The sequence below is a fragment of the Ambystoma mexicanum genome, chromosome 9, assembly GCF_040938575.1.
Source record: "Ambystoma mexicanum isolate Mex_15411 chromosome 9, UKY_AmexF1_1, whole genome shotgun sequence".
NCBI lineage: Eukaryota > Metazoa > Chordata > Amphibia > Caudata > Ambystomatidae > Ambystoma > Ambystoma mexicanum.
The window spans coordinates 629,138,669-629,166,114 of NC_090931.1; the positions used below are offsets into that span (position 1 = coordinate 629,138,669).

Below are 27,446 nucleotides of genomic sequence, written 5' to 3' on the forward strand. Positions count from 1 at the left end.
GATTTCAACATTACTTATATCCCGGGTGAACAAAACTTAGTGGCAGATGCCCTGTCTCGACGAGGTGATTACCTGTCAGAACAAGAAACTACTACTGAATTGATGTTTGCAAGATCTCGGATAATCGGAGCGGTGTCCACATTCCTGCAACAAGTTAAGGACGATTCTGGAGGGAGGTTTGAAGCAGAAAAGGATAACGTCAAGACCGATTATGTAATCAAGGAAGGTTTATATATGGTTAAGGACAAGTTGTATCTGCCAACTACGTCTTTAAGGAAGACAGCATTATCCTGGTGCCATGATACCAAGATTGCGGGCCACCGTGGAATTCGGAATACGCAAGAACTTTTATCGAGATATTTTTTCTGGCCTCGGATGAAGGAAGAGACTAGACAATACGTTCAGTCTTGTGTTACCTGTCTTCGTAACAAATATTCCACTCAAAAGCCTTTGGGCTTGTTAGAATCCGACGCCATACCCACAGGTCCGTGGACCACAATCTCGACCGACTTCATTGTAGAGTTGCCAGTGTCTCAGGGTTGTACCTGTATAATGGTGGTGATCGATTCTTTCACCAAAATGGCACATTTTTCGCCTCTACCGGGTGTACCTTCAGCATCTCGCATGGCAGAAGTCTTCTTGAGCGACATATTTAAGCTACATGGAATGCCTACTAAGATCATCTCCGACCGTGGCAGCCAGTACACTTCTCATTTCTGGTCTGCTTTATGCAAGCGATTAGGCATTGAAAGGGCCTTGACCTCGGGATTTCATCCACAATCAAATGGACAAACTGAACGTCTTAATGGTACATTAGAGCAGTATCTCCGGTGTTTTGTCAACCAACAGCAGGATGATTGGGTCCAATTGCTTCCTACGGCCGAATTTTCATATAACAACACCTGCCACTCTACCTTGGGTTCTAGCCCTTTTTTCTGTATGTACGGATATAATCCCCGTACCTTTCTTCCCTTGGTCAACATTGAGTCCTCGGTGCCCTCTGTGGAAGCTTCCCTATCTAATATTCGAGAAGCCCAAACCAAAGCTAGACAAGGACTCTTAGAGGCAAATGAAAGGAACCGATCCCAAGCAAATAGACACAGAAGACCAGTACCGAATTGGGAAGTTGGATCTAAGGTACTTCTGTCCACTAAATTTCTACCACGTTGGGTACACCCATCTAAACTGTCCCCTAGATTTATTGGACCTTACAAGATAACACAAATGATCAACCCTGTAGCATTTCGCTTACAGCTACCTGCACAACTAAGTCGAGTACATCCGGTGTTTCATGCCTCTCAATTGAAGACCTTCATAGAAGATAAGTGGTTCCGAAGAAGGAAGAACACTCAGATCCCCTCAGACCCCACTGGAGACGTTTATGAGGTATCCCAAATTTGTGACTCTAGATTTCATAAGGGTCGTCTAGAATACCTAGTACACTGGAAAGGTTACCCTAAGTCTGAACCCAAAGCCCATTTAAATACACCTCTCCTGTTGCGCAAGTTCCATTCCAGTCTTTTCTCCAGCTGAGCGTGGAGAGCGGTCGCCGGTGGCCTGAGGGGATCAGCAGGCCTGGAAAGCCCTGCCTGGGCCTCCGTGAGTGTTGTGTGGTTTTTTGTGCTTTTTTTAATAAATAAGGGAAAAGGAAAGTTGAATTGTTTCCTTCGCGCTCCTAGCGCGGTGTTTGGCCTGCTCCTGCTCCCCCCTCCCACTTCCTGGTCTTCCCCTCCCTCCCCGCCTCCCTGCCCGCCCACCCCCCCCTCTGATTGGCTGTGTGCCTGCCTCCCCTCTGGCCTACTCGACGGCCGTTCCCCACGCTCGCTTCTTTTCTCCAGCTGAGCGTGGAGAGCGGTCGCCGGTGGCCTGAGGGGATCAGCAGGCCTGGAAAGCCCTGCCTGGGCCTCCGTGAGTGTTGTGTGGTTTTTTGTGCTTTTTTTTAATAAATAAGGGAAAAGGAAAGTTGAATTGTTTCCTTCGCGCTCCTAGCGCGGTGTTTGGCCTGCTCCTGCTCCCCCCTCCCACTTCCTGGTCTTCCCCTCCCTCCCCGCCTCCCTGCCCGCCCACCCCCCCCTCTGATTGGCTGTGTGCCTGCCTCCCCTCTGGCCTACTCGACGGCCGTTCCCCACGCTCGCTTCTTTTCTCCAGCTGAGCGTGGAGAGCGGTCGCCGGTGGCCTGAGGGGATCAGCAGGCCTGGAAAGCCCTGCCTGGGCCTCCGTGAGTGTTGTGTGGTTTTTTGTGCTTTTTTTTTTTTTTTTTTTTAATAAATAAGGGAAAAGGAAAGTTGAATTGTTTCCTTCGCGCTCCTAGCGCGGTGTTTGGCCTGCTCCTGCTCCCCCCTCCCACTTCCTGGTCTTCCCCTCCCTCCCCGCCTCCCTGCCCGCCCACACCCCCCCCCTTCCTCTCCCTCTGCCTATAACCTCCCCCCTCCTGGGCAGCCCTCTGCCCTTGCAGCCCCCGCGGCTAAGGGCCCCAGGCCAAGGGCGACTCCTACAGTGCGGCTCCCTGTGTGTCTGCAGGTGTCCGCAGGGGACGCCAGGCGCCAGCTCCTCCGCTCTCTGGCCCACCCCTCCTCACCTTGCTCACCTCATCCACATGATGCCTCGCCCCCCTATTCCAATTGTTTGGTAAACTAGGGTGCTTTTCTCCCCTCGCAGGATTCTCAAACTTAGGTGGCCCTGACCTATTACGCATTACGGTTTGCTCTGCATTGTGTTAAACTAGGGTGCTTTTCTCCCCTCGCAGGATTCTCAAACTTAGGTGGCCCTGACCTATTACGCATTACGGTTTGCTCTGCATTGTGTTAAACTAGGGTGCTTTTCTCCCCTCGCAGGATTCTCAAACTTAGGTGGCCCTGACCTATTACGCATTACTGTTTGCTCTGCATTGTGTTAAACTAGGGTGCTTTTCTCCCCTCGCAGGATTCTCAAACTTAGGTGGCCCTGACCTATTACGCATTACGGTTTGCTCTGCATTGTGTTAAACTAGGGTGTTTTTCTCCCCTCGCAGGATTCTCAAACTTAGGTGGCCCTGACCTATTACGCATTACTGTTTGATCTGCATTGTGGTAAACTAGTGCCCTCCACTCACTTCCTGTCTGCATACTCGTGTCGTCCGCCTCCCCTCCTACTCCATGGTGCTCTCTATCTCACCTATCTACTCTAACTGCTTCTCCATTGACTATCCTGCTCTCCTCACTAAATCCGGTAGGAAAAAGTTTAAAAAGGACATCCTGGTCTCCAACCCAGGCCTCCCTATCGCTGACACCTACACGAGCGCCTGCTCCAAGGAAACTCTCACTGACATTCTCTTCTTCGTGCCTTCACCTGACCTATGGACCCTTCACATGGTCGCTGTGCTCTCTCCTTTCTCCACCTCTCCCATTAATGGTGGCACCCGTTGGGATGTCCTCTTGGCCCCTTTCCACTCCTCTAAAGCCATCATTAATGTCTATGCTAACGGGACCGTCTTGGTCCAAGGCCCTCAGGCCAACCTTCACCTCTTTGATAGACGCTTCCCATGCCTCATCAACTTCCTCTCCGCTCCCGCTGTCCCCCCTCCTCTGTCCTCGGCTACCTTGCCTCTCCCCTCCCTCCCTGCCCCTTCTCTTGCTCCCTCTTCAACTCCTTCTCTAACACCTCTGCAGGGCGTACCTCTGATCTGTACCCCTCCCCGGAAGTTTTTCAAGGGTGGCAACCTTCTCCACATTGCCACTCTAAACTCTCGCTCTGCCATCAAGCACTCCTCTGATATCTGTCGCCTTCTTGAGGAACTGGACCTCGACGTCCTCGGTCTCACTGAGACTTGGTTCACTGCCAGCTCTGCCACCAGCTTCGACACACTCCTACCTGACGGCTACAAGATCCTCTCCGTGCCCAGGCCCAACCGTTCAGGGGGTGGTGTTGCCCTTATCTTCCCTGAGTGGATTCCTGCCACTGTCACTTCTACGCAGACCTACTCCTCTTTTGAATGTCTTGTCTGCCGACTTTCTCTCTCTCCTAGCCATTCCCTTACCGTGGCTACTATCTATCGGCCACCTGGTCAAATTTCCTCCTTCCTCTCTGAGTGGGCTGACCTCTCCTCCTCACTCCTGTCCTCAACCACCCAACTCCTCTTTCTCGGTGACTTCAACATCCACCTCGATGCCTCCTGTCCCCCCACTGGTCTCTTCCGCGAACTCTGCAACTCTCTCTCACTCTCTATTCTCCCGTCTGGGCCTACTCACTCTGCAGGGCACACTCTTGATGCTCTGATCTCTTCTGACCTTCCCCTCTCCCTCCCTCTCTCCACTCCTCTCTCCTGGAGCGATCACTTTCTCCTATCCTCCCACCTCTCCCTCCCTACCCCACAGGCAAAGCCACCCTCTTCACTGCCACCCACCTTCTCGGTCATCCGACCCATGAAGCGCGTGTCAGTTGAGGCTTTCGCTGCTACCTTCTCGCCCCCTTCTCCCCCCTCGGCTGACTCCCACCCTGACACAGCCCTCTCCATGCTCTATTCCTCTATATCTGATACTCTCGATATCCTTGCTCCCGTCATGAGAATCCGCCTGAAGCCCAAAGCCAAATGTAACTCCTGGTATGACTCGGATCTCGTCACCCTAAAACGCAAGTGCAGGGTGGCAGAGAGGAAATGGCGTGCTTCATGTTCATCCTCTGACAAACTGGCCTGCCGCCTGCTCCAAAGGCAATACGGCTCTCCGTTCTCACCAAGAAGAGAGCACTTATCCAAGCCCGCATCTCTGAGGCATCTAACAACTCGGCCGAACTCTTTAAAATCTGCAAGGAGCTGGCCAACCCTGCTGCAGTCTCTACCTCTCCTGTCCCCTCCCAGGCCCTCTGCACTGCACTGGCCTCGCACTTCATCTCAAAAACTCAGGACATCCTGTCCTCGCTCTCCTCCTCTCTCCTCCCTCCCTCTCTTCCCGGCTCTTCCTCTTGCTCTCTTGCAGCCGCCCCTCCGCCCTCCTTCTCTGCTTTTCCACCTTTTTCTGCTGATGAGGTTTCCAGACAAGTCCGATCCATGAAAGCCTCGTCTAAACAGGTTCACCCCTGTTCCTCCAAAACCATCAAGGACCACATCGACTCCCTGGCTCCTGCCCTGGCTGACTTTTGCAACCACTCATTCGCCTCTGGAGTCTTCCCATCCCCCCTCAAGCACTCCCTTGTGCACCCCCTCCTCAAGAAACCCTCTTCCGACCCCTCCTGCCCGGCCAACTATCGCCCAATCTCCATTACTCCCTTCCTGGGCAAGCTCCTGGAGAAACTGGCCATCTCCCAGCTTAACCTCCATGCTGAATATGTTGGTAATCTTCATGACCATCAATCCGGCTTCAGAGCGGCCAGAAGCACGGAAACTGCTCTCCTGAACATCCGTGAGGACCTGCTCCTGAACCTCGATTCCAACATTCCATGTGTTCTCATTCTGCTCGATCTCTCCTCTGCCTTTGACACTGTCAACCATGCCATCCTGCTCAACCGTCTCCGTGATAACCTGGGTATCACTGGTCAGGCTCTGGCATGGCTGACCTCTTTCCTTTCCGGTCGACCCTCCCAGGTCCAAATGGGCTCCTTCCTCTCTGACATCTTTTTCTCCACCTGTGGTGTCCCCCAGGGATCCAACCTCTCTCCCTGGCTTTTCAACCAGTATCTGGCACTCCTTGCCCACCGCATCGCCGCTCTCTGCCCCCACTTCCAGTGCTATGCGGACGATACCCAGCTCATTTTCAGGCTACCCTCGGCCTCCTCCTCTCCTTCCCTCATCTCCGACTGTCTGTCTGCTATCCAGGAATGGTGTGCCGCCAATGACCTCTGCCTTAACGCCAGTAAGACTGAGATTCTACTCATCGGCACACCCACTCCCTCCTTCCCTGCAGCTCTCTGGCCGGCCTCCCTTGGCCCCCTTCCTGCCCCTACCTGCAAGGCTAAAAACCTCGGGGTCATCTTCGACTCCACACTCTCCTTCTCTCCTCATATATCTGACGTCTCTAAGAAGTCACACTACCAGTTGCACCTCCTCAGAGGTATTCTTCCCTTCCTCTCCTTCCCCCAGAAGCTCACTGTCTCCCGAGCCCTGGTTCTCTCAAGGCTGGACTACTGTAACAGCCTCTATCTTAATCTGCCTGCCTCCACTCTCCGCCCTCTGCAACTTATCCAGAACAGAACTGCGAGACTTGTCCTTGGCCTCAAGCCCAGGGACCGTATCTCTCCAGGACTGAAATCTCTTCACTGGCTCCCAGTGGCTGCGAGGATTAAGTTCAAAACCCTCTGCATTGTCCACAAGGCCTTCTGGGGCTTGGGGCCTAAATACCTTCAACTCTCTCTTCCTAAATATCTTCCTTCACGAGCCCTTCGCTCATCCGTCTCCAACTCCCTCATGGTCAGCCGCTTCTCTAAGCAACAAGCTGGGGGTAGATCTCTCTCCGCAGCAGGGTCCTCCCTCTGGAACAGCCTTCCTGCCTCCCTGAAACTCGAGGAGAACCATCTCCGGTTCCGGAAGCACCTCAAAACCTTCCTCTTCGCTTCTGCCTTCTCTCTCCCTCTCCCCTGCTAAACCTGCTTAACTCCCCACTGAAGTCTGCACTAAACCTGCATCTGGGCCACTCTCAGTGACCTCGGTCCAGGGCCCAGCCACTCTCCACTTGCACTGCCTCCCTGGCTCCCCCTGCACTGTGGGACTGTCACTGTATCCCTACAGCCCCCTTCCCAGCACTTGCTCTGCACTTACCTCGCACTTGCCACCAGCTGGCCCTTTTATTTATTATTTATTATTTTATTACGCTACTTACCTTGTACTGCACTTCCCCCCCACCTCCTCCCCCTGCACTTTCTCCTTTTCCCCTTACCTCTGCACTTGCGCGATCTGAATGACACCTGGCCTAGTAGGATCGTTTGTCTGTCTTCCCCTTGTTTCCCTCCCTCCCTGCCTCGTCGCGCCTTGAAACACTTGTGTATAGGCGCGTTACAAATACCATATCATATCATATCATATATCCCAATAAACCCGGTGGGGAGACCCTTAGGAGGGGGCATACTGTCACGCCGCGGGGAAACTGGCGGCTTTGGAAGAAGTGGAAGCTGCGACCGCCATAGCGGATTCCATTACGTTTTGTGTTTTGAGCTTGCGGTGCAGGTCTAGTCATCGTTGCGACGTACCTGAACCGGTATTTAATCCTTTCCACTTCCGGGTTCAGGTGCGTTGCAACGTACAGTGTTTCGTCCTGTTCCTGCGCCGCTGCTACTTTTCGAAGTTAATTCCTTTTCCCTTCCGCTTCCTTAGTTTCTTTCCCTCTTCCAGTCCTTTCGCTCCTTACCTGCTCCGGTAAATTCTTCTCGCCTTCTTTCTCTCTCTCCCTTGTTCTATTCCGTTCCAATCTATTTCCTTCCCCCCCTTCCGCCTTGATCTTTTCCGTCTATTCTTTTCCCGTCTTTTCTTGTTTTCCTCCTGTGTTCTTTCTCCTCGCTGTTCCTCCAGTTACCCCCCTCTGGCCTCTCTGTGAATTCCCGGATTCCGACCTCTGTCTGTTTTCAAGGTTTGCCTCGTCCAGCCCTTTTCTGCTAAGTCTGCTGATGATTACTGTGTACCGACCTCTGTCTGCCAATTGGATTGCCTCGCCTCATCCTCTACAGTCTACTATTTAAGAACTTTCATCGTTCTGGTTCGTTCCCGATTCCTCTTTCTAGTGCATCCTCAGGAGAGTCCATTACATCACTACGCTTGAAGATCTTTATCCTCCGGGGTTTTTTGTGCCTTTGGCTTTTTCCCCTTTGTACAGCGACTGAGGAGGGCTGCCACAGATCACCCAAAGGGTGTCACTTTGGCGTCCTACCTTGGTCGCCCCTCTCTTCAAAAAAAAACAAGGAGGGAAGGCTCGAACTAAGGACAATCCAACGCTAACTCAACGTCGGAGACTTCAAGGTGAGGAGGAAGGGGAGGAAGGGGAGTCTCAGGAGGAAGAGGAGATTACCGACCTTCCTGACACTGTGTGACTCATTTGTCGAGGAGATGGACTGTGAATCAACCAATCGTGGAGGTAGGTTACTAAACAAGGACTATGCTCCTTACACTGCAAAGCAGTGAGTATCACAAAAGTGAGGGGCAGGGGCCTGCTTTCTCCTCAGGAGTTACCTCTCCAAGCTGCAGTGATAAGGTCAGGACTGAAGGTGGGCTCAGCTCCACATTCTTGCTTAAGAGAAGTGCAGTGAGGGCCTGGCTGCACTAGTCAGCAGGTCAGTGTGCACCCCCCTGGAGATGTTGATTAGTCTGGGCAATAACATGTAGGCAGAGGAGGTGATCTAGATGCCAGCAAGAGACACGTTCTTCTGAAACTGTTGCTTCCAAAGAAATAAGTAGTGATGTTGGTGCTTCTTACGGCAGCCAGGAGGATCAGGTAGGGCGGTTCCCTGCACCAAAACACCAAAGAGGAGGTTCCCTCATTGAGGTACTCCTCTGGGAGCTTCTATCTCTAGTGTTAGGTGAAGGTCCAACACAATATTCTTCCTTCTAAACAGAAATAGGCTCCCCAGACTATTTATGTAAGTCCCCCAAGAGGGCGAATAAGAGCTCACACAGAAGATCAGTTTTTCGGGTGAGAGTTTGGTTTCACAGGTCAGAAGGGCTGATAAAGACTGGATTAGGAATGACAGAAGGGCTTCCTATGCAGCTCAGATACAATTTAATATGTATCACACACAGCCCTACAGTGCAAATTGGAATAACACTGTCATTGGCCTCTGCATTTTTTAGTTCTCAGAACTGAGTCTTAAAAAAAAGGTTCTAGGACTGACCCTACCAAATGAGGGCCACACATAGTTCTGACGGCTAATAGGATCTCCCAAAGAGCCTGTGAGTGGCAATCTAGTTCCATTGCAGAAGGGAAACGCCCCAGGCCTCCCAAAAAAGAGTCACCATGGGAAACAGTCCCCCCAGAGAGTAGTTCTGAAAGGGAAGCAACGTATTCAGCTAGAAGCATCAATGCTTAGCTGCCCACCATAGGACGTCCGCTGAAAAGGTGAAATGTATGCGAAGGAATATCAAAAAATGTAAGCAAATACATAGTAATGAAATAATAATAAACGCCCGGTACTCAAATACGATTATAGGTTATTTTGTGCTTAATACCCAGAGGTTTCTAAGCGCATATCCGGGATCAAACCTGTGCTGCTCTGCGGTCTCTTGATTCCAAGGCGAGCACGTTGCCCCTGAGCTATCCTCCCGAGACGTACTGGTTGTGTGGTGTTTTAGTGTGCTCTTTGTATTATTAATTAAATAGAAATCTTCTTGTTATCAAGGGGAGCCAAGCACAACCCCTTGTGACTACATGGGAAATTATGTTTGATTTTCCTTCCCCACCAAATTAATTGTAGGAAGGAGAGACACTGTTTCATGTAATGAAGTGATAGCCCAGTGGATTGAGAAGGGTTGCTTGGAAAGATGGGAAAGACATTCCGATAGCCATGTGATTCCGTTTTGTGACACAAAGGTAGTGCCATTACACAAACATAAAAGGTGCAAAGGGACCAATGAGATTTCCCTCTGTGTGAAGTAGACCCACTTAGGGGGCTAGCACTTTGGTGGTGAACACACCAGGAGCGGACTTGAGGCGCAAATGGGAGGGCCAGAGACAGGAAGTGTCACTTCAATACTGAGAACTGAGAATCCCGGAAACTTCTGATGGTCCGACCAAGATTGGGATATGGAATTCCAAGCCAATAGATACCGTGAAGCCTCCTGGAGAGAGGAGAAGAGGAATCAAAGGAATTGACACTCTTTTGAAGGTGATCTCTTTCAGGGCACCACTCCACTGTCCCAAAAATGGTACTGACTGGGATCCCAGATGCCTCTCTATATGAGAAATTGGTGAAATTGCCCCCTTACAGATAAAGTCATCCATTCCAACCAAAGGGTCTTACGCTTTCCACATTTCCTTCAGGAATAGAGTGGATGGAACCCGACTGAGCAGGAAACTGTAGGAATTCCACCTCACCTTATTTGTGTTTATATAACGCTTTACGCCAAAGCGATGTACCACATTGAAATGGTACAACAAATGTCAACAAGAGAGAAAACCAATACAACCACGAAAGATAGAAGATATTCTTTAAGGGGAGCTCGGAACAGGAGCTAGGAGAGGAGAGAGCAAAGAGCCAATTGGAGTAAATTGAAAGACCCAAAAGTGCGAAATTGCCTTTTCTACGGTTGATGAGAACAGCTGAATTCAAACCGCACTCTCACCCCACTGAACAATCTGCTTGGTAAACCAAAGACAGGGTAGAACGGAAGACACCCGGATGGCTGGTGATGTTGAGGACGATAAGTGACCACTGGTCCATGGACCTTGACATAGCGAGCCCATACCCCTATGGGTCTACTTTGTGTCAGGTTCCAAGAACACTGAACAGAAGCAACTATTGATGTTGTTATACTGGGACTGGCATACAACCCACCAGATATAAGGGGACATAGTCTACATTAAATTCAAAATCCTCTATGGCCAGCCTAACCATTTCACCAAGCGTAGACCTAAACAGCTTCTGGCCAAGAAAAGAGAGCTCTAACAAAGTTGCCTTCTGTGTTGAATCCATTGTTAGCCCTAGAGGAGGGATTAGACATGCAGCTCTTATCATGAGCTTGGAGGAAGAGTTCACCTTTTTTAAAGATGTCTCCTGGGATTTCTGATGGCACACTATGACAGCTTAAGTGAGAATCCTCAACGTCGGCCAGAAACCCACGGCCTACTCAGCATATTCAAATTTCTTCTACTAATATACTTTTGCTAAACACAAAAGAAATGTGGTTATATGTTTTTATGTACTGTGTTGGCTGTTTTATATGTACAGTTTGATTTTCTGTCTTGTGAATACATTGTTGAATAAATACACCTGTGTTATATGCGACAACCTACACTCATTCTTTTCTATGGAGGACTTTCTGGCCCCAACATATTGATTTAAAACTATGTATTTCTCATTTTTTACCTTCTGAAGTTGTTGTGTATGCATAGCTTGTTTGTCCAGAACTTAATAGGAACCTCAGAATCCCTGGTGTTTTCTCTAGGTCAGGAACCTCGGAGCATTTGTTCTGCCTGGGGTCTTGCATTCTCTGGACATGACATTTAGTACCTGCTCAAGCACTATCAGTCCAGAAGACTACGGGGTCGGAAACTTCACTAACGGAACTTCCTCTGAAGTTGAGGGCTTTGTCACCTCAGGTAAATTGGTACATGTTGTGATGTAAAACAGTAACTCCTCACATGTCTCTTTATAAATACGATGTCACGCTGGCTTCAGTGAAGGGTGTGTGCCAGGAAGCGGGCTGTCATCCAGTGTCATTCTTGCTCTTAAAGTAAACTCGGTCCTCGATGGTCGATACAGCAATCACAGTACATTGGGCTCTGCAGGGGGGACATGCCTGGGTATGAGAAATACACTTTCACACCTTCTCTTTTTGGATGCCATATCGGCAACATTTGTATTCCTCATATCATAACAAAAAATGTGTCTTAAAAACCACACATCACCACTAACAATAAATCTCCTAGTACTAACAGGTGGTCCAGGTGGACCACACCCTTTGCCCTTCAAGGTGGCGCATGGTGGTGAGGCCCTATCCCATCCCCACCATGCCCTGCTGTGTGTGGTGGGGTGATCCCAGGAGGTCAACCCTTCGTTACCCAACTTGCCTTCTGACCCCACCCCCCACACCCTCTCCCCCACTGGGACCCATCGGCAGCTGTCCATGAATTCCACAGGGTGGTGTACTGTACCCTACCCTTCCCCTTATTCCAGTTCTGGAGTCCTCCAGAAGGGGATCCAAATGTCTCTGTGAGCCTCCCCCAACTGTCACAGGGGTGCGGACCCACCGGTCTGTGCCCCTCCCAACATGCACAAAAGTTCTGATCACTGCAAAAAATGGTGCCATAAAGGGTCAGTGCCCCGTTGCGACAGGTGCACCCCGTCCCAATGACAAGTCTCTGGTCCTCTTAATAGTCCATTTGCAATGATCCATAATCGCTCGTTGCATTTGGCAAGCCGGGCCATTTCCCTGTTCATTTTTTGTGCTGCAATGTTCAAAGGGACGAAGGCACCACTGACCGCCAGTTCACCCGTGGTATAATTTGTGACCACGCGGGCAATGCCTTCGGGCCAAATTGTCCAAACCAACAAACTAGAGACAACAGGTCCATGATCAGCGCCCTTCTCCCCACTGTACCATATCATTGCCCCCACGTGTAAAATCACCAAGTGCAGAGCTGGCAGCCTCCTCTCTCTTTTTCGCTTCTCTAACACATGACCAACTTGGTGCACCCGCAAACCCCCCACACCAATCCATTTTATGTCAGACTCTGTCGTGCCTGACAACAACTCCAGCCACTCTGCCACTCTCTGCTCCATTCTCCTGATGAACGAGTGCCCCACGACCCACACCACTGGTTTTGCCATCGGCCTATGCAGGTAGACATAAGAGAGTATGTTAGACATGACAGTAATATCACAGCTGGCGGAGGCCCTTGCCTCTTCGGCCCTCCACATAATCACACCGTCCTGGCCCCATCCCCGCCACCATTTACTTATGTCTCACCAGCCCCCTGTCAACATGCCAAGTGAGGACTGTTGGATCCTTTGTAAGCCCTGGACTTCCACCACCCAATTTTCTTAATGTCGCTTTCCTTGCACCCAAACCTGGCCACAGTTGTGGGTGCCCCAATCCTGAAGGAATGAGGGGCGAAACCTATCCCCCCGAGCCCTGCTCCCACCAGCGCTTTTTTGAAGACTTTCCTGAATTAAAATCTAGAGAGGCACAACCCATCCCTATGTTGGAACAAGGGACCTCTTTCTTCCCCTCTCAGGGCCAAGAATGCTCCCAGCAACCTTACCAGACAGATTTCCGCTCTGGCCTGCCTTCTTAATGAGACCCCAACTCCCTTTCCCTCCTGATCCGTTTTGTATTTTCTCAGCCATAGATGTATCTGGTCATCCCCATCCCATGACAGGGCCTCATGGGCCAATCCCCCATTCTGTCTGTACTGGAGGCCCCCACCAGTTCCCCTATCCTGAATGCTCCAAAGAAAGCTGTAACAAATGCTGCCCTGAACAAACCCACTTCCCATGCATCCCTTGCAATTATCTCCCAGGTGCCGATGATTGTAGCCAATTTTTCAGTATCTAGAGGTTGTCTGCCGTCAACCTGCAGGGCCTTTATCCTTCTACACCCTATCAGGGCCTTTTTACTGCGAAATCTGCGGAAGGGGGTGCTCTATCTTTTAGTCCTGCAAAAAACCTGGTGGCGGCCATTTTTGTTCTGGCCGATGTGAGAAACCAGAAAGTGTTTCACCCACTAGTCCCTGGGGATCTGTCATCCAGGTGGCCATCGCTTTTGGATCCAGTTTCTGGGGGTACACCAGTGTGGGAGGATCACCTGGGTGAGGGGGTCTTCAGGGGGTGGGAGTGGGACACCGGATGGTGAGACACGGTTTCCCTTCCCTGTAACACCTTTACCCCATCCTGGCAGGTAGGATATTTAGGAACTCTAACTCCCCCCCCCCTTTTACAACACAAACACTTTCAAACGGACAGCCCGCTATGAGAGAAAACAGACTAACACACGTGTCCCGATAAAATGGTCAGGCGAGGTCAGGGAATTACTGACCATCACAGACACCTGACTTCCATTAAGCTTCCCCACACGGATAAAAGGCGGAGCGCAAGAGCACACTCTGAGTGAGGCAAAGCACACTAGGAAACAGTAGTTTCGAGACGGAAGCTGAGCGAGAAAGGAAAGACGGCAAGCCAGAATGGGATCGCAGGGAGGGAAGTTCCCATAACCTTTTTGACAAGGAACCATTACTTTCCAGAAACCTCGAGAATAGAAAGCGTAAGACCAGGAAACTATGCTAAAGAATCCTGCATTGTGTGTCGGATATACCTGGGGCCCTCCCACGTCAATAATCTAGGCAGGGGGAGTATCACCAGCCGCGGTGGTACCGTCCTTGGCTCCAAGAACAAAGCCGCATCAGTGAAATCAACACAGCCGGTGAGTTGGGGAGACCGATACAAGACCGGTCTGTGCTGAAGCCAAGGTTCCATGCAGCAACATTGTATGGCGAACGCTGGAACGAACATAGTTAAAACATGTGTTATAAAAGACGCAAGTAAAGTTGAACTGCTGATGAGTGACTGAACTTTAAAAGCAAGATACAATACCTTTGACAGCAGGCCCGGCTCCAGGAATTTTCATCTGAGTGGGCCAGGTTTGTGACCTGGGGGGCTCAAATTCCACTGGGCATGGATCTAGGTGTGCCCTAAAAAGAAAGTGCTGGGGTTGATCCAGATTTCCTAGATCCATGATCCAGCAAAAAAGTCTTCCCAGATCTGGAAAAATAAATTTGCACCCCTCTATAAAAAAAAACAGTACAGAGCAAAATAGAAGCAAGGAAAATATGTTGCAACATCAATCTACCTATCTTCCATTCCCATCTGCTCTTCCTTTTCTAACATATCCCATCTTCCTTCACCTTTCACCCCTCAGTGACCTTCCTTCTGCTCCCCTAATCACCATTCCCATGTACCTAACCTAACAAACCCCCAACCCTCCTTCCATTGCAGATGTCCCAGAGCGCCACGAGACCACGCAAGTGGCAACAGTGTGCGGCACTTGTGTGTGTGTGTGTTTTATTGGTGGGTACTAATGCCTGTGCTGCCCATCTACCAAACCATGAGTGAGGCTTTTTTGTAATAGCTTATAATGCTAACTGAATTAATGCTAGGGAGACCTCATTTTAGCAGGTAGGGCATAGTGAAATTAAGTGATTTGACCATGAACACACAATTTGGTTAAGTGGAAAAGCGAGAATTTGAGCCTAGCCTGAAATGTACATACATAACCACACTTCTTTCGGGGTCAGTCTAGTACAAATACATGTTAAAGTTTTGTTTTGAATACCTAAAATTACTCAATTTTATACAGATTACTATAAAAATGTACAAGGCACATGATAAACCAACCTGACAATGTATTCATCATTGCAGAAAAATGTTGATGAAAAGAGTAAGGGAGGCATTTTGTTTTGAATCCTAAATTGCACAGAGGGGACCGACTCCTGTTGGCACTTCTTTTGCAAAAGAGCCATTCATTAATTTTAATTGTTTCCATCAAGTACTGCAAAAGTAAAGCGTAAAACACAGGCAAAAATCACCTTTGCTCTTCGCTTTTCCACTACGTGTCTGGAAAAGTGTAAATCACTTCTACAATTAATGATTGTGGGAGCCATCCACAATGGATTCCTTTGGAATATGCCTGCTTTTATCAGGTGTAAATGCCAGGTGGATCCCATAGGAATCCATTGGTTTCCCGCAAACGTAAAAATAAGTGCGGGTGGAAAACCAATCGGATTGGGCAGGGGGATCTTGTTAAGTCTGATCTGCTCTCCAACTTTGTATGCCAAACTATATAAAATCCTGCAACTCATAAAAAATGGCGATAAATGCATTTAGTGCTACTTCTTCCACCTCACTTGACTCCCATGATTGTAGCTTTATTTTCCCCATCCTGAACGGAATCCTACAAGCTCCAGTATAGAAATTAATGAGCATTTACAAAAAATATCATACAAACACAATGTGAACTGAAATGCATGACAAAGTCATTGTTTCACACAACTTGTTCTCTATCCCCTTAATATCTAATTACCCAACAATCACACTTCAATAGCTTTTTAAAACCCTGTATAATTTTTTTTTTTTTAAAAGTGCCACAGCAATGGTCACTGCCTGTTACCTTTTCCCGATCTCTAATCAATTCCTGTTGTAAATAATCTGCGCCTGAGACACGTTAAAAGGACAAGAACACACTGGAAGGGCCTGTCTGTTGAAGAGAGAGAAACAGAGCAGGGGGGCATGATCATTTGCCCCTTGACCAAACATTGAATCCACCTCTGATTGCACTCTTTAGGAAATATTTAAATATAATTTGTTAGTTTTAAAAGATGTACACCTTTTATACTTTGCCTGCATCATTATAGGAAACACTCTTCTCTCAGGTTATTTTGCGGGTGTTCATGTTTCATTTCCAGCACTGCCTAAACACCCAGCACCCAGGATTTACATCTTAGATCATCCTTTCCAAACAAAACCCACAATCCACATGGGGCCTGATTTATGGAATTCTTTGCAGGGAAAATAGTGACTTTGCAGGCCATTCAGTATGCAATAAACCTGCGGCCGATTCATGGAATTGACATTGCAGGACTTTTTGACTTTGCAGGGACTTAGCGCAGGTCCGGCACGACTCTGAGAGCAGTCGAGCGCCTTGCATGAGACTCCACACAGAGTGTGAGTCGGGCCTGCGCGGAGTTTTAAATAGGGGGTGGAACATGCATATTCCCCATTCTCCACGCAGAATGAGGAAGGAGGAGGAATAATGTGGGCGTGTTTAAGGACGGGCTGCTTGAGGAAATTGCATACTCGGCATTGCACGAAACCAAGGGCATTTATGTAACTGACCGTACAACGTCACATCTGCAAAATCAGCATGCAAAGCTCCCGTTCACACTGCCACGTGCACTGTCACGCACAAGACCCCAATCTCATATGAATCACTGTGGAAAGGTAAGGTGCGATCGGGAATTTAGGGGTATGTGGACGCAGTTGGGATCCCGTTCGCAGTTAGGGGTGCACATATGCAGAGTAGCGGGGCGCAGATGCGGTTTACGGGGGTTTGCATGCAGATTGACTGGAGAATCACTCGAGTAATGGAAAATGGTATGCATGTTGTTAGGGTGCTGGTAACATTTTCGGGGGAACCTACGAAGTGTTTCCGGGTTGCTGGCTTGGCTGCGGGTGAACCCACGCAGTATTACCGCAGTGCTTGACTTCGCAGCTGAGAAGAGTGCAAACATAAGTATATGTGGCTGAATGTGCTTTGCATGGGGGCATTTTGTGGGCGTTCGGGCTGCAACTTGCTCATAGGGTTACATTGCAGTCTAAATTCCATGCATATGCGGAGCACGCATAGGAAACTTTGCACATAGGAACACGCAATGTAATTCTCGGCATGGGGACTTTGAGGGATCAATGTGCACTTTTCTATGAATCGTGTCCATGATGTATTCTTTTTTCACGCAGACTCTGGTCAGTTACTCAAACAGTATGAGGTGTTTAAGTCAGTACTAGAATCATAGAATCATGAAACATTCTGGCAGAGTGGACTAGGCTTCCACACAGACAAAGATACATTCTATTTAGGTCAGAGCCCCACTGGTAAGTAGGCATAAGAAGATCTGAAACTCGTCCATACATGTCACCCTAGCCTTATCATTTTCAGGTAGGGCCTTGTTAGACCAACACCAGGAGCTCATTTACAGAGGCAATTAAGTAATTCAACACTGAAAAGAATGTTTAGATATGACATTGGCAGGCCCTATATAGCAACACGCTTGGTGCTACTTTGTGATGGAGCTTGCTCAAAGAGTTCCAGAAAGGTTACATTTTGATGGCGTAGGACAGGTAGTTAATGGTAATGCCATAGCCTCTTCCTCGGCACTTACCACCAAGATGATAAATGCTGTCAAGCCTTTTCTCTCCGCTAAAAACTGCCTGTCCATCGCCAGAGCCACTATAGGGACAAAACTAGACTACTGTAATGCCCTGTTCCTAGGCACCTCCGCCCACAACCTAAAAAAACTCCAAATCACGCAAAACAATGCGCTCCGGGCAGCACTGTCCATTCCAAAAAGAGAACACATCTCGCAAGCAAGGAAAGATGCTCACTGGCTACCCGTGAAGGAACGCATACTCTTCAAAGCCATGACCATCACACATAGATGCCTATCCCTGGATGCCCCACCCTATCTCGCAGAAAGAATCACACCGAAAGCCTCCATCAGACCCACCAGAGCTCACCGCACCAACATGATTGATGTCCCTACGTTTCAAAGAGCCAGGGCGGGAGGAACCAGCTTCCAACACCTCGCACCTAAAAACTGGAACTCCTTACCTACCTCACTAAGGAACGAAAAATCATACCATACCTTCCGTAAAAACCTCAAAACCCTCCTATTCCGCTAAAGTCTACCACATGCACTCTCATGCTTGCATTGTAACCACAGCATAGCATAACCTTTAAGCTCAATGTTTATTACCAATGTGAAATGTACTCTGTAACTCGGTTTACATCTGTAAACACATTCCTATGCTTGTGTTCATGACTAAGTCTGCTGTAACAGCGCCACGATGCCCCAGGGCAGTTCTGTGCGCTTTATAAATGCAAATAAATAAATAAACATAGCCACAGCTTGTCATTGGGTGGTTAAATGACCAAACACACCCATAGGATGTGTGTTTCTCTTCACATTTTATCTCCACCCTATCTGGGTCCCACTGCATGAGTGCTGGTTGTACCTGATAGTCAAAAGCCTCTGAATCAATTATAACCACCGGCTTTGCCTTCCATACCATTGTTTGCAAATCAGCCTTAGCCCTGTCTTTAATGTGATAAACCCTTCCTAAACTGCTAGACCGCAAGGCCTAAAAATGTGTGCGGTTGCATCACCCGTGGCTGTGGCGGTGAGAGGTTACTCTGCCCATAAGCGGAAAGGCCGACTGATGTCGGAATCAGCCTGGGGCCGTGGCAGTGATCCTCGCAGACACATCAGTGAGTGAGGCAGTTGGGAGAAGGGACAGACGATGCTCATGCCATGTGGCAGCCGTATTACACAGTCTCTCTTTCCCCCGTTCCTTCTTCCTTGAGACCACAGTGCCTGTGCCACTGCAGGAAGCTAAACAAGGTGTTCAGAGGAGCTACAATGACATAAAAGAAACAGTGCACACAAGAGTGAACCAAAATGTCTGCCCAGGATATCCCCCAAGCAGTTAATCAGGGTCAAGAGGCTCCACCAGCTGCAGCTCCAGACAGGCTTCCGGATTCTCTTGCCGTACAGCTGTTAGTGCCCACCCTGTCTAACACGTATAAAATAAATAAGACAGACACTCCCTGGACAGGGAATAAGGCACAAATGCGCAGGCTGCGAGAGTTCGAAGGAAGCTTTATCTAGATCTCTGAGAGCGCTCTGACCACATAAAAGTTACAACACATTTATATAATACATCTACATTTTTGACATATGATGCTATGTTGGACCAGGATTGGTCAGCCGTGGTGGTGTCTTAGGTGTGGGCATCATCTCTTCCTCCTGGTTGGTTGCTGGGTTGGCGGGAGGATTGACGTCAGACATTGTGCTCCTGATGGGTGAATGTCAGGTCGCTGTGAAACACAGTGGTCACTATCTAAACTAAGAAAATACATTCTGAATAATGCATGCACTAAATAACAGTTGATCAAAAGACTCTTAGTAGTGTATCATGTCGTTAAACAAATCATTCAAGGGCTTACACCAGCTACACATTTGGGTTACACAGGTCACAGGTTTAGAGCCTTGACCACTACAATACTGTCATTGAACTATAGGGTTAGTCTCATAAGAATCTCAGGTATGTGGCATTTGTTAGTACTAGGCACGATATACTGCACCAGCGTCTAATGTTAGCTGGGGGGTCTGTTGGGTGGGCTTCATAGGGAGGTTGGCAGTCTGGAACATGAAAGGGATGCCTTGCAAGGACACAGGGTTAGAATGGTAATAAGTTTTGATTGGCGAGGGTAAGAGAGCAAGGACACTTTTGTGGAGATGGACGAGCTCTGTGCTTGGCTCATGTCGGTTCACATGCAGGACAGTGATCTCACAGGAAAAGGGATATGTTACATTCATTATTTGTTGCAAGCAGCTCCGGCCTCAGCGTGAGAATGGAGTCGCAGAGTTTTCCAGTTGGTGTGGGGAAAGGGTGGGGGCTATGTGCTCCATGCTGCGGCAGCGGCGGCAAAGGGGAGAGATGCGTTTTGTACTGTCACAGTGAGGCCTAGTTACCAAGATGGAGTCGAAAGGGGGTACAGAAAATGGATGCCCTGTGTCCTGCTCGGTGGTCCGATCTACACGAATATAACTAAAAGTTAGTATCGTATAAGGGCAAGGGGTGTACCCACCACTTAGAGGCACTTGGTCCAAGTTCGGTACTGAGAAGTGACGGTAGAGAGGAGCCCATTGGCCCCTCGCTCCCACACATTCCCCCCTTTCGTTACATCTAAAGTAACAAATTCTTCTACTTTTTATTCCTTTCATTTTCCCTTCGGTAGTACTCAACCTCTGCCACCGCCTCGTCCCACGCAGGGGTACCTTTTATGGGCATCCAAGCTCTGCAGATGCTTCTTAGGCTGTTCCCTCTTCTGGCATATTTATCTGGGGTGCACATTAAGTAAATACCTCCATCCCCGTCTAGATCTACCCATACTTCTTGGTACCATTGCAACTCTTTTGGCTCCTTTATTGTCGTGTAATGCAAATTATCCACTATGTCCCCATATTGCCTGTAAATTGCTGTCATCCTGTACTGTGGTGTGGTGTACTCCCCTGTTTGCATTTGTGCATCTATCATGGTAGTTACCGTTGTCAGTCGGCCCATTGTCACCATCATCATAGCCAAGGTTGGCATGCTTTTCTCACAACACTGCAGTCCCAGTTGGCACACACAAAAGAACAAGAGCATAAAAACGATGATGGGGATCAGTATTTTCATTGCCACATTTACCCATGATGGTATCCAGCTGAACAAATTGTCGAACCATGTACTTTCCTCTGCTCCTCCTTCCACTCTCATCCTCTCCCCTAGGTTGTGTACTGCACTTATCACATGGGAGAGTGTCCCATTATCAGCGTCTTCAGTTGGCACGAATGTGCAACACGCCCCCCCAATTTTTCGGCAAACACCACCGTCCATTGCCGTGAGGAGATCAAGGACATATCGATTTTGCATTGTCATTAGGCACAGCGCCCGGAGTTCTATCTTTATCACGTTCAACCCCTCTTCAGTGTCGTTAGCCAATTGAATGAGCTCCCAGCGCACGATCTGTAACCATTTGGCGTTTGCTCGTGCTTGTAGATCAGGGCCGAGAAGTGAGGCAAAGAATGTCTCTGCTGATGAAAAGAGCTTGTATTTCTGCGGGATCTCAGCAAGTAGTTTCGATGATTCGGATGAGATGTAATTGGAGGATCTTTTACTTTGTGTCAATCTTTTCTTTAGTTCATATTCTGACAATAGTTCATATGCTGGACCTTCTGTTAGCGTTAGTTGGGGCGATGTCGATGGTTCAGCCGATTGCCCTGCTGCCGATATGCCAGCCGATTGCTCTGCTGCCGATATGCCAGCCGATTGCTCTGCTGACCCTTGGATGTGGCTCTCCGGTATTACCATCAGGGCTGTGTTGAGGGTCGCTAAAGCACAAGTTCCTTTCCACGATGCGGGGTGGTGCAGGTAAGCTTGCTTGCCGCAAACCCAATACATGTCCATTAGTGCAGCTGTGCCTTTCTTCATGTCGGGGATTATTACCGTCTTGTTACATTTCCTTGCTTCCCCCATGTTTACCTTTCCTTCCCCGCGGAAACACAGTTCATGTGGCACTTCTTTTTGTATTTTGATAGGTTTTTCTAGTGCTGTGACCCATGTTAGCTTTGCGACGTGTTGTGACCAGATGTGGTTACATGCCCCTTTCATCCATTGGAAAGTGTCATTTGGTAGGCCTCGAAGCGCTTCTGCTTTGCATTGCATTGTTTCTTCGTGCCATTTTTTGTCTGCAAATCATGTCCCCTTGATGACAAGAAATGGTTCTTCAAGGCAAACTACTCCTTAACGTCGGCTTGTGCATGTTTTCTCGTTCTCCAGCTTTTCCAATGTGACAGCGTGCACCTGGAATGTGCTCTTTATTCTGCATAGAACCAGATGAATCAAACATTGGGCCTCTGACAAGGGCACTTCCTGCGGCACTAACCTTTTAGGTGTTCCTGATGCGTGCGGGATGAGTGAGCAGACGTAGCAACTCTCATTTGTTGCTTGCTTCGCTGTGGCACTCATGTCAGAATACCATTTATTCGATTGATCAGGGTGGCGGGGATCTTCTATTTCATCTAATCCCAAATCGTGATAGATGTCGTATCTTTTCCCTCCCGCCCCCCTTTTTCTCCTCCTCCTCCCTTCCTGATCATTGTTTTTCTCCCTTTTGTAATGTATCGGAAACATCCCAGCCCATGTTGTATCATTATTATTCAATATGGCATATGTATCATCATCAGTAGCAGCAATTTTGTGCGAGGTAGAGTGTATGGTTGTTTGTGCATTAATACTAGTGTTAATTAAATCATTTGTCCAATAATAATCTCCATCATATTTGTTATATCGATAAGCATTGCTCGTATTTACATTGAAACGTGACATTGACACACTTGTTGATCCCACAGTTATGTACTCTGAGGGGTGCATTCCATCTGTTTGGTTAACATTAAGTCAATGTGACTCCTGCCATATTGTCCTTACACCAGTCCATATCATTTGTGATCCTTCTCTTATCAAGTTAGCCCCGCTCCCTCCCCTTTGCAGGTCATCAACAAGAGATAAAAGGGTGTAATACCATGCTGCAAAAAAAAACACCATTACCGACATAAAAATTGCAGCACACTTCAAAATGCATTCAACATCACTGAAACTTTTAGCCCTAATGGCGACCCTATCGCTATCTAACATTAATTCGCTCTCTCCGATCGTGGGTCGTTGGGCCATTGTTCACCTGGAGGGGTGATAAAAATGTGTTAAGTCATCATAATATATACAATTATTTACAGTCTTGTTCAACTTCACATTTAATCATTATTTCAGTCAGGCTTTTTCTGTTACTCTTTTGATCATGTTCTTTTACTGTAGAGACATCCATATAAAAATAAAAAAAATGAAGGTGGGAGATAGATGGGGAGAGATAGGTGAGGTTAGATAGGATGCTTGGTCAATTGAAGAGGAGAGTGGGGAAGAGGCAGGAAAAAAAGGAAGGTGAACGCAAGTTGTGCAGAACAAAATACATTTCATCATTTTTATCTTTGCATGTTCTTTTACTGACTCTTTGTTATTTTCCTACGACCTTGTTTGTGGTCCCAGTGGCGATGTCTTGCTCCTCTGGGGGGATTGTACTACTGTGTGCCCTCCTCACATCGGATAAGTGCACCCAATACTTCAATCCCTTCACTTTCACTGCTGTGGGGGTACTATAAATGACTTCGTACGGGTCATGAAACCTGGGTGAATTCCACCTTCTCACAAAGCTGCGGACATACACATGTGCCCCCGGCATTAGTGCCCCCTTGAACTGTCTGCGGCCGGTGTAGTAGTATCAGTCATCACATTTTCAGTAAAAGGCGGTGCTATTTGTCGAGCTATGCTACGTACTGCACGTGTTAACTGAGTTAGGTATTCCTTGAACTCTTCCCCCAGCACTGTGGCAGCCCTGTGCGCATCCAAAGCTCTTCTAATTGGGGATACTGGTGTGTGTATTCGCCTCCCAGTCACAATTTCGTGGGGGCTTAGGTGGTGGTCTTTGCACGGCTGCGTCCTGAGTTGGAACAGTGCTAGGGGCAAGCAACAAACCCAGTTCTTCTTCAATGTGTTACACAATTTAGACAACTTACTCTTCAGTAACCCTTTGATCTTTTCTACCACCCCATTCGCCATTGGGTGATAAATCAAGCATAATTTGTGTTTCACCCCCAAAAGTGATGTCACTTCCTTAAAGAGGTCATTCACAAAGTGCGTGCCATTATCTGATCTAATGACGTCGCATATCCCCCATCGCGAAAACACCTCCCACACGAGGAATTTGGCTGCACATTTTGCGTCTGGGTGGGGCACGGGCCTGCTTCCACCCACCTTGAAAAGGGACACACCACCACAATCAGATATCTCGCTCCGTTACACCGCTCTCCCATATCAGCATAATCTATGTGGAGCACTCTAAATGGTCCTGTTGGTCGGGGCAAAGTGCCACGCAGTGTTCTTAATGTCATTCCATAATTATATGTTTGGCATGTTATACATTCTACAATGAATTTTGACAGGTGCTCTTGTAAGTTGGGAACGAACCAGTGTTCTTGGATATCTGCAGCAATGTGTTGTTTTGCTATATGGCCGGGGAAATGCAACTGCTGGAATGCTATTTCCAGTAACTCTATGGGCATTACAACCTTCCCTGTCGTCTCTTGTCTCCAAATGAGATCTGTGGCTGATTGTGTGCATCCCTGTTTGTTTCACAGCTCTTGCTCCTCTTGGGGTGCACGTTTTTGTAACTCTATTATCTGTGCTATTGGGGTATTAGTGTATGCTTCTTCTCGTGGGTCTACTGTAGTTGCTTTTGTGATGCACTCAAGTGTTGGTGTCATATTGAAATACGAGGCCTCCTTCGTGGCTGCGTCGGCTGCCGCGTTTCCCAATGAGATTGCGTCTGTGTTGCTGGTATGGGCTTGGCACTTCACCACTGCCACTACTGATGGTACTGCTAATGCATCTATCAGCTCATTTAACAATTTTGCATGCTGTACTGGGGAACCATCTGCCCTCCTGAATCCTCTTCTACGCCACCGTGACAGTCCTGAGTGCACTGTGGTAGTTGCATAGGCTGAGTCTGAGTATATTGTCACTGCAGAGCCTTTAGCAGTGTGCAGTGCTTCAATCAATGCAGGGAATTCTGCCGCCTGGGCTGAATAATGGGATGGAAGGCGCTTTTGCACAATTGTCTCATATTCATCTTCCTCCAGGCGCACTACCGCCATTCGGACATGTTTTTCTCCTGTCTCGGGGTCTATTGATGCTGACCCATCTATGAAGTATATTTCTCCCTCCTGTAGGGCATTCTCACTTGCTTTAGGGATATCGTCACCTTCCCCCTCATACGTGGCACAATCGTGTTCTTGTATGTCCTCTGTCGTGCATGGCTCTGTAATAAATGTTGCAGGGTTTACTGTCTTGCACCTCACAACGTGTACGATGGGGCTTGATATTATTACTTCATACGCTGTTGCTCGTTGGGTCGTTAGTGTTGATTTTGTTTGCTCAAGGATGGCGAACAAGGAATGCTCCGCATATAGCGTTACCGAACATCCCATGACAATGGTGGTGCTTTTTTCAATCGCGAAGGCTGCAGCTGTGAGGGCCTGTTCGCACGCGAAATGACCTTGCATTACTGGATCTAGTGTCCCACTGTAGTAAGCCAATGGTTTGTGACCTAGTGATGTCTTCTGTGTTCGTACTGCTGTCATCAGTGTCCCATTGCAGTGTGAAAATAAGAAAAACTCCCTCTCATAATCTGGGTTTGTGAGGACTGGGGCGTCATTTCCTGCGTACATTTTATTGTCGCCCTACTCTTCTGTGCTTCTTTTAATGCTTGTAGTAAGGGGCGTGTGTATACCGCATAATCAAGGATCCAAGCTCGGCAATGATTACAAATGCCAAGAAATGTTTGCATGTCTTTCACAGTTTTTGGTATTATTATGTTGCGTATAGCAGCTGCTCGGTCTGGGAGTATTCGCTTCCCATCTTTTGATATCAACTGTCCGAGGTATACAACCTCGGCAAGGCAGTATTGCAATTTCCCTTTGTCTACCTTGTATCTTTTGGCAGTTAGCACATTCAGTAGTGTTATTGAGTCTTCTCGACACGTTTCTTCTGTATGGCTACAAACAAGCAAATCGTCTACATATTGAATGATGGTGCTTTCTACATCTATGTTTCCAATGTCTTCCCGCAATACCCTGTTAAAAATGCTGGGGCTTTCGCAGTATCCCTGTGGGAGTCTGCAATGTTCATACCTGTTGCTCCCTAATGTGAATGCTATCAGATATCGGGATCCTGGGTCAAGGGGTATTGAGAAGAAGGCGTTTTTCAAATCAATTACAATAAAACATGTTGATTCTTTTGGCACACTACACAGTATTGATGCCGGGTTAGGGGCTAGAGGGAACTCTTTTTGAATGATGTCATTGAGTGGGCGGAGATCCTGGATCATCCTCCACGCCCCTCCCTTTGCTTTTTTGATCAGAAAAATCGCTGTATTACATGGGGAGGTTGATGGCACTATAATGCCTTGTTTCAGGAGTGCATTTATTGTTTCTTTAATTCCCTCCTCCGCTTCCTTTGATGTAGGATATTGTTTTACTCTCGGCAGCATTGCACCTGGTTTGAGTTTTATTTTTATTGGTGTCACCTCATACAGCAGCCCTACATCGTGGGGCCCAGTAGTCCAAATTTCAGGTGCTACCTTTGTCATGTCTTCCTCAAATATAGTCAGTGGCGCTTTAACGCTAGCCATCAATGGGTTGTGTACCTCTCTGTATTGGACCATAATATCACATGTTATTCTTATTTCCATTATTATTTCTCCATCATCCTCACCATCGGTGAACAATTCCTCATCTGTTATGTCTCGTAGCATTACATTTGGGTCTATGTATAACACAGTCCTCCAATCGCACACCTGCGCGTCCAGTCCTATGACCACAATAAGTTTACTGGATATTTGAACTGCCTCAATGTCTATGGACATTATCGTGCCTGGTACAATGTCTGTGTGTGCAATTGGGCGGAATATGAAATCTGATGGTGTTCTCCATTCTTTTCTTGTTATTTCTGGCACCACCCGTGCCAACACCTTGATACCATATATGAACATGCTTATATCAATGGGTACCCCTCGCACCACAACTTCATTCATCACTGTGTTGATCATCAACATTGCTCGTACTAGGCACACTCCCGGTGTTGAGCACACTATTCCTCGTTCTGTAAAAGAGATCGTCATATTCAACTTGCTTAACAAATTTCTACCCAACAGATTTATTGGCGCGTCTTTGTGGTACAGTAAGGGTGCGCGCACCGTTTTACCCCCCACCGTTATATCAAGATCTTTAGTGTAAGGAACTTTTAAAATAGCCCCAGAGAACCCCTGCGTCTCTAAATTCCTGCCTGAGAGCAGAAACCGGCCTTCCATAAGGCATGATTTCTCTGCTCCAGAGTCTACCATGAAGATAAACTGCTCATTTCCTATCTCTGCCCCCACTAGTGGTTCCTCTTCTGCACATAGGGTGGTAGATAGGACTGGACACGCAAGTGTTCCCTGTGGGCTGTCCTAATCTGAATGTCTTTCTTGCCCTGGCATGGAGAAGACATTATCTCCGATCACTGTTACGCCGCGGTACGGTGCAGGAGCACCGTTTGCAGATGTTGCATAACAATTACTGGTCGCGCTTCCCACTGCATTTTGCCTTACCATTTGTTGTGGTGGTGGTTGCTGTCCTTGCTGTACCTGAGGTTCGTTATAGCAGTAGTCTTGTTGTCTCCCACTTCCCATTGGTAGCCCGTAGGGGCTATCTGGGTGCGGACATCCCCAACCTTACTCGTTCTCCATGGGCTGTTGCCCCTGGAAATACCCTGAAGGCCGCATTCTACAATCTCTAGAGTATTGTCCCCATCTCCCACAGTTCCAGCATGACCCTTGTGGTCCGCCTCTCATTCCTTGGCCGCCAAATCCTCTA

General features: G+C 48.1%; 1 protein-coding gene across 2 annotated transcripts in view; it reads right to left on the reverse strand.

The window, feature by feature from the left end:
• Positions 1–19,030: 19,030 nt before the first annotated feature.
• LOC138488387 (uncharacterized) overlaps positions 19,031–27,446 on the reverse strand; it is a 273,772-nt gene continuing 265,356 nt past the window's right edge. For both annotated transcript variants that reach the window (XM_069615326.1, XM_069615327.1), the window contains one exon: positions 19,031–22,663. In XM_069615326.1, coding sequence (XP_069471427.1) covers positions 20,149–21,651 — 1,503 coding nt within the window. In that variant the 5' untranslated portion in view covers positions 21,652–22,663 and the 3' untranslated portion in view covers positions 19,031–20,148. The remainder of the gene's footprint in view (positions 22,664–27,446) is intronic.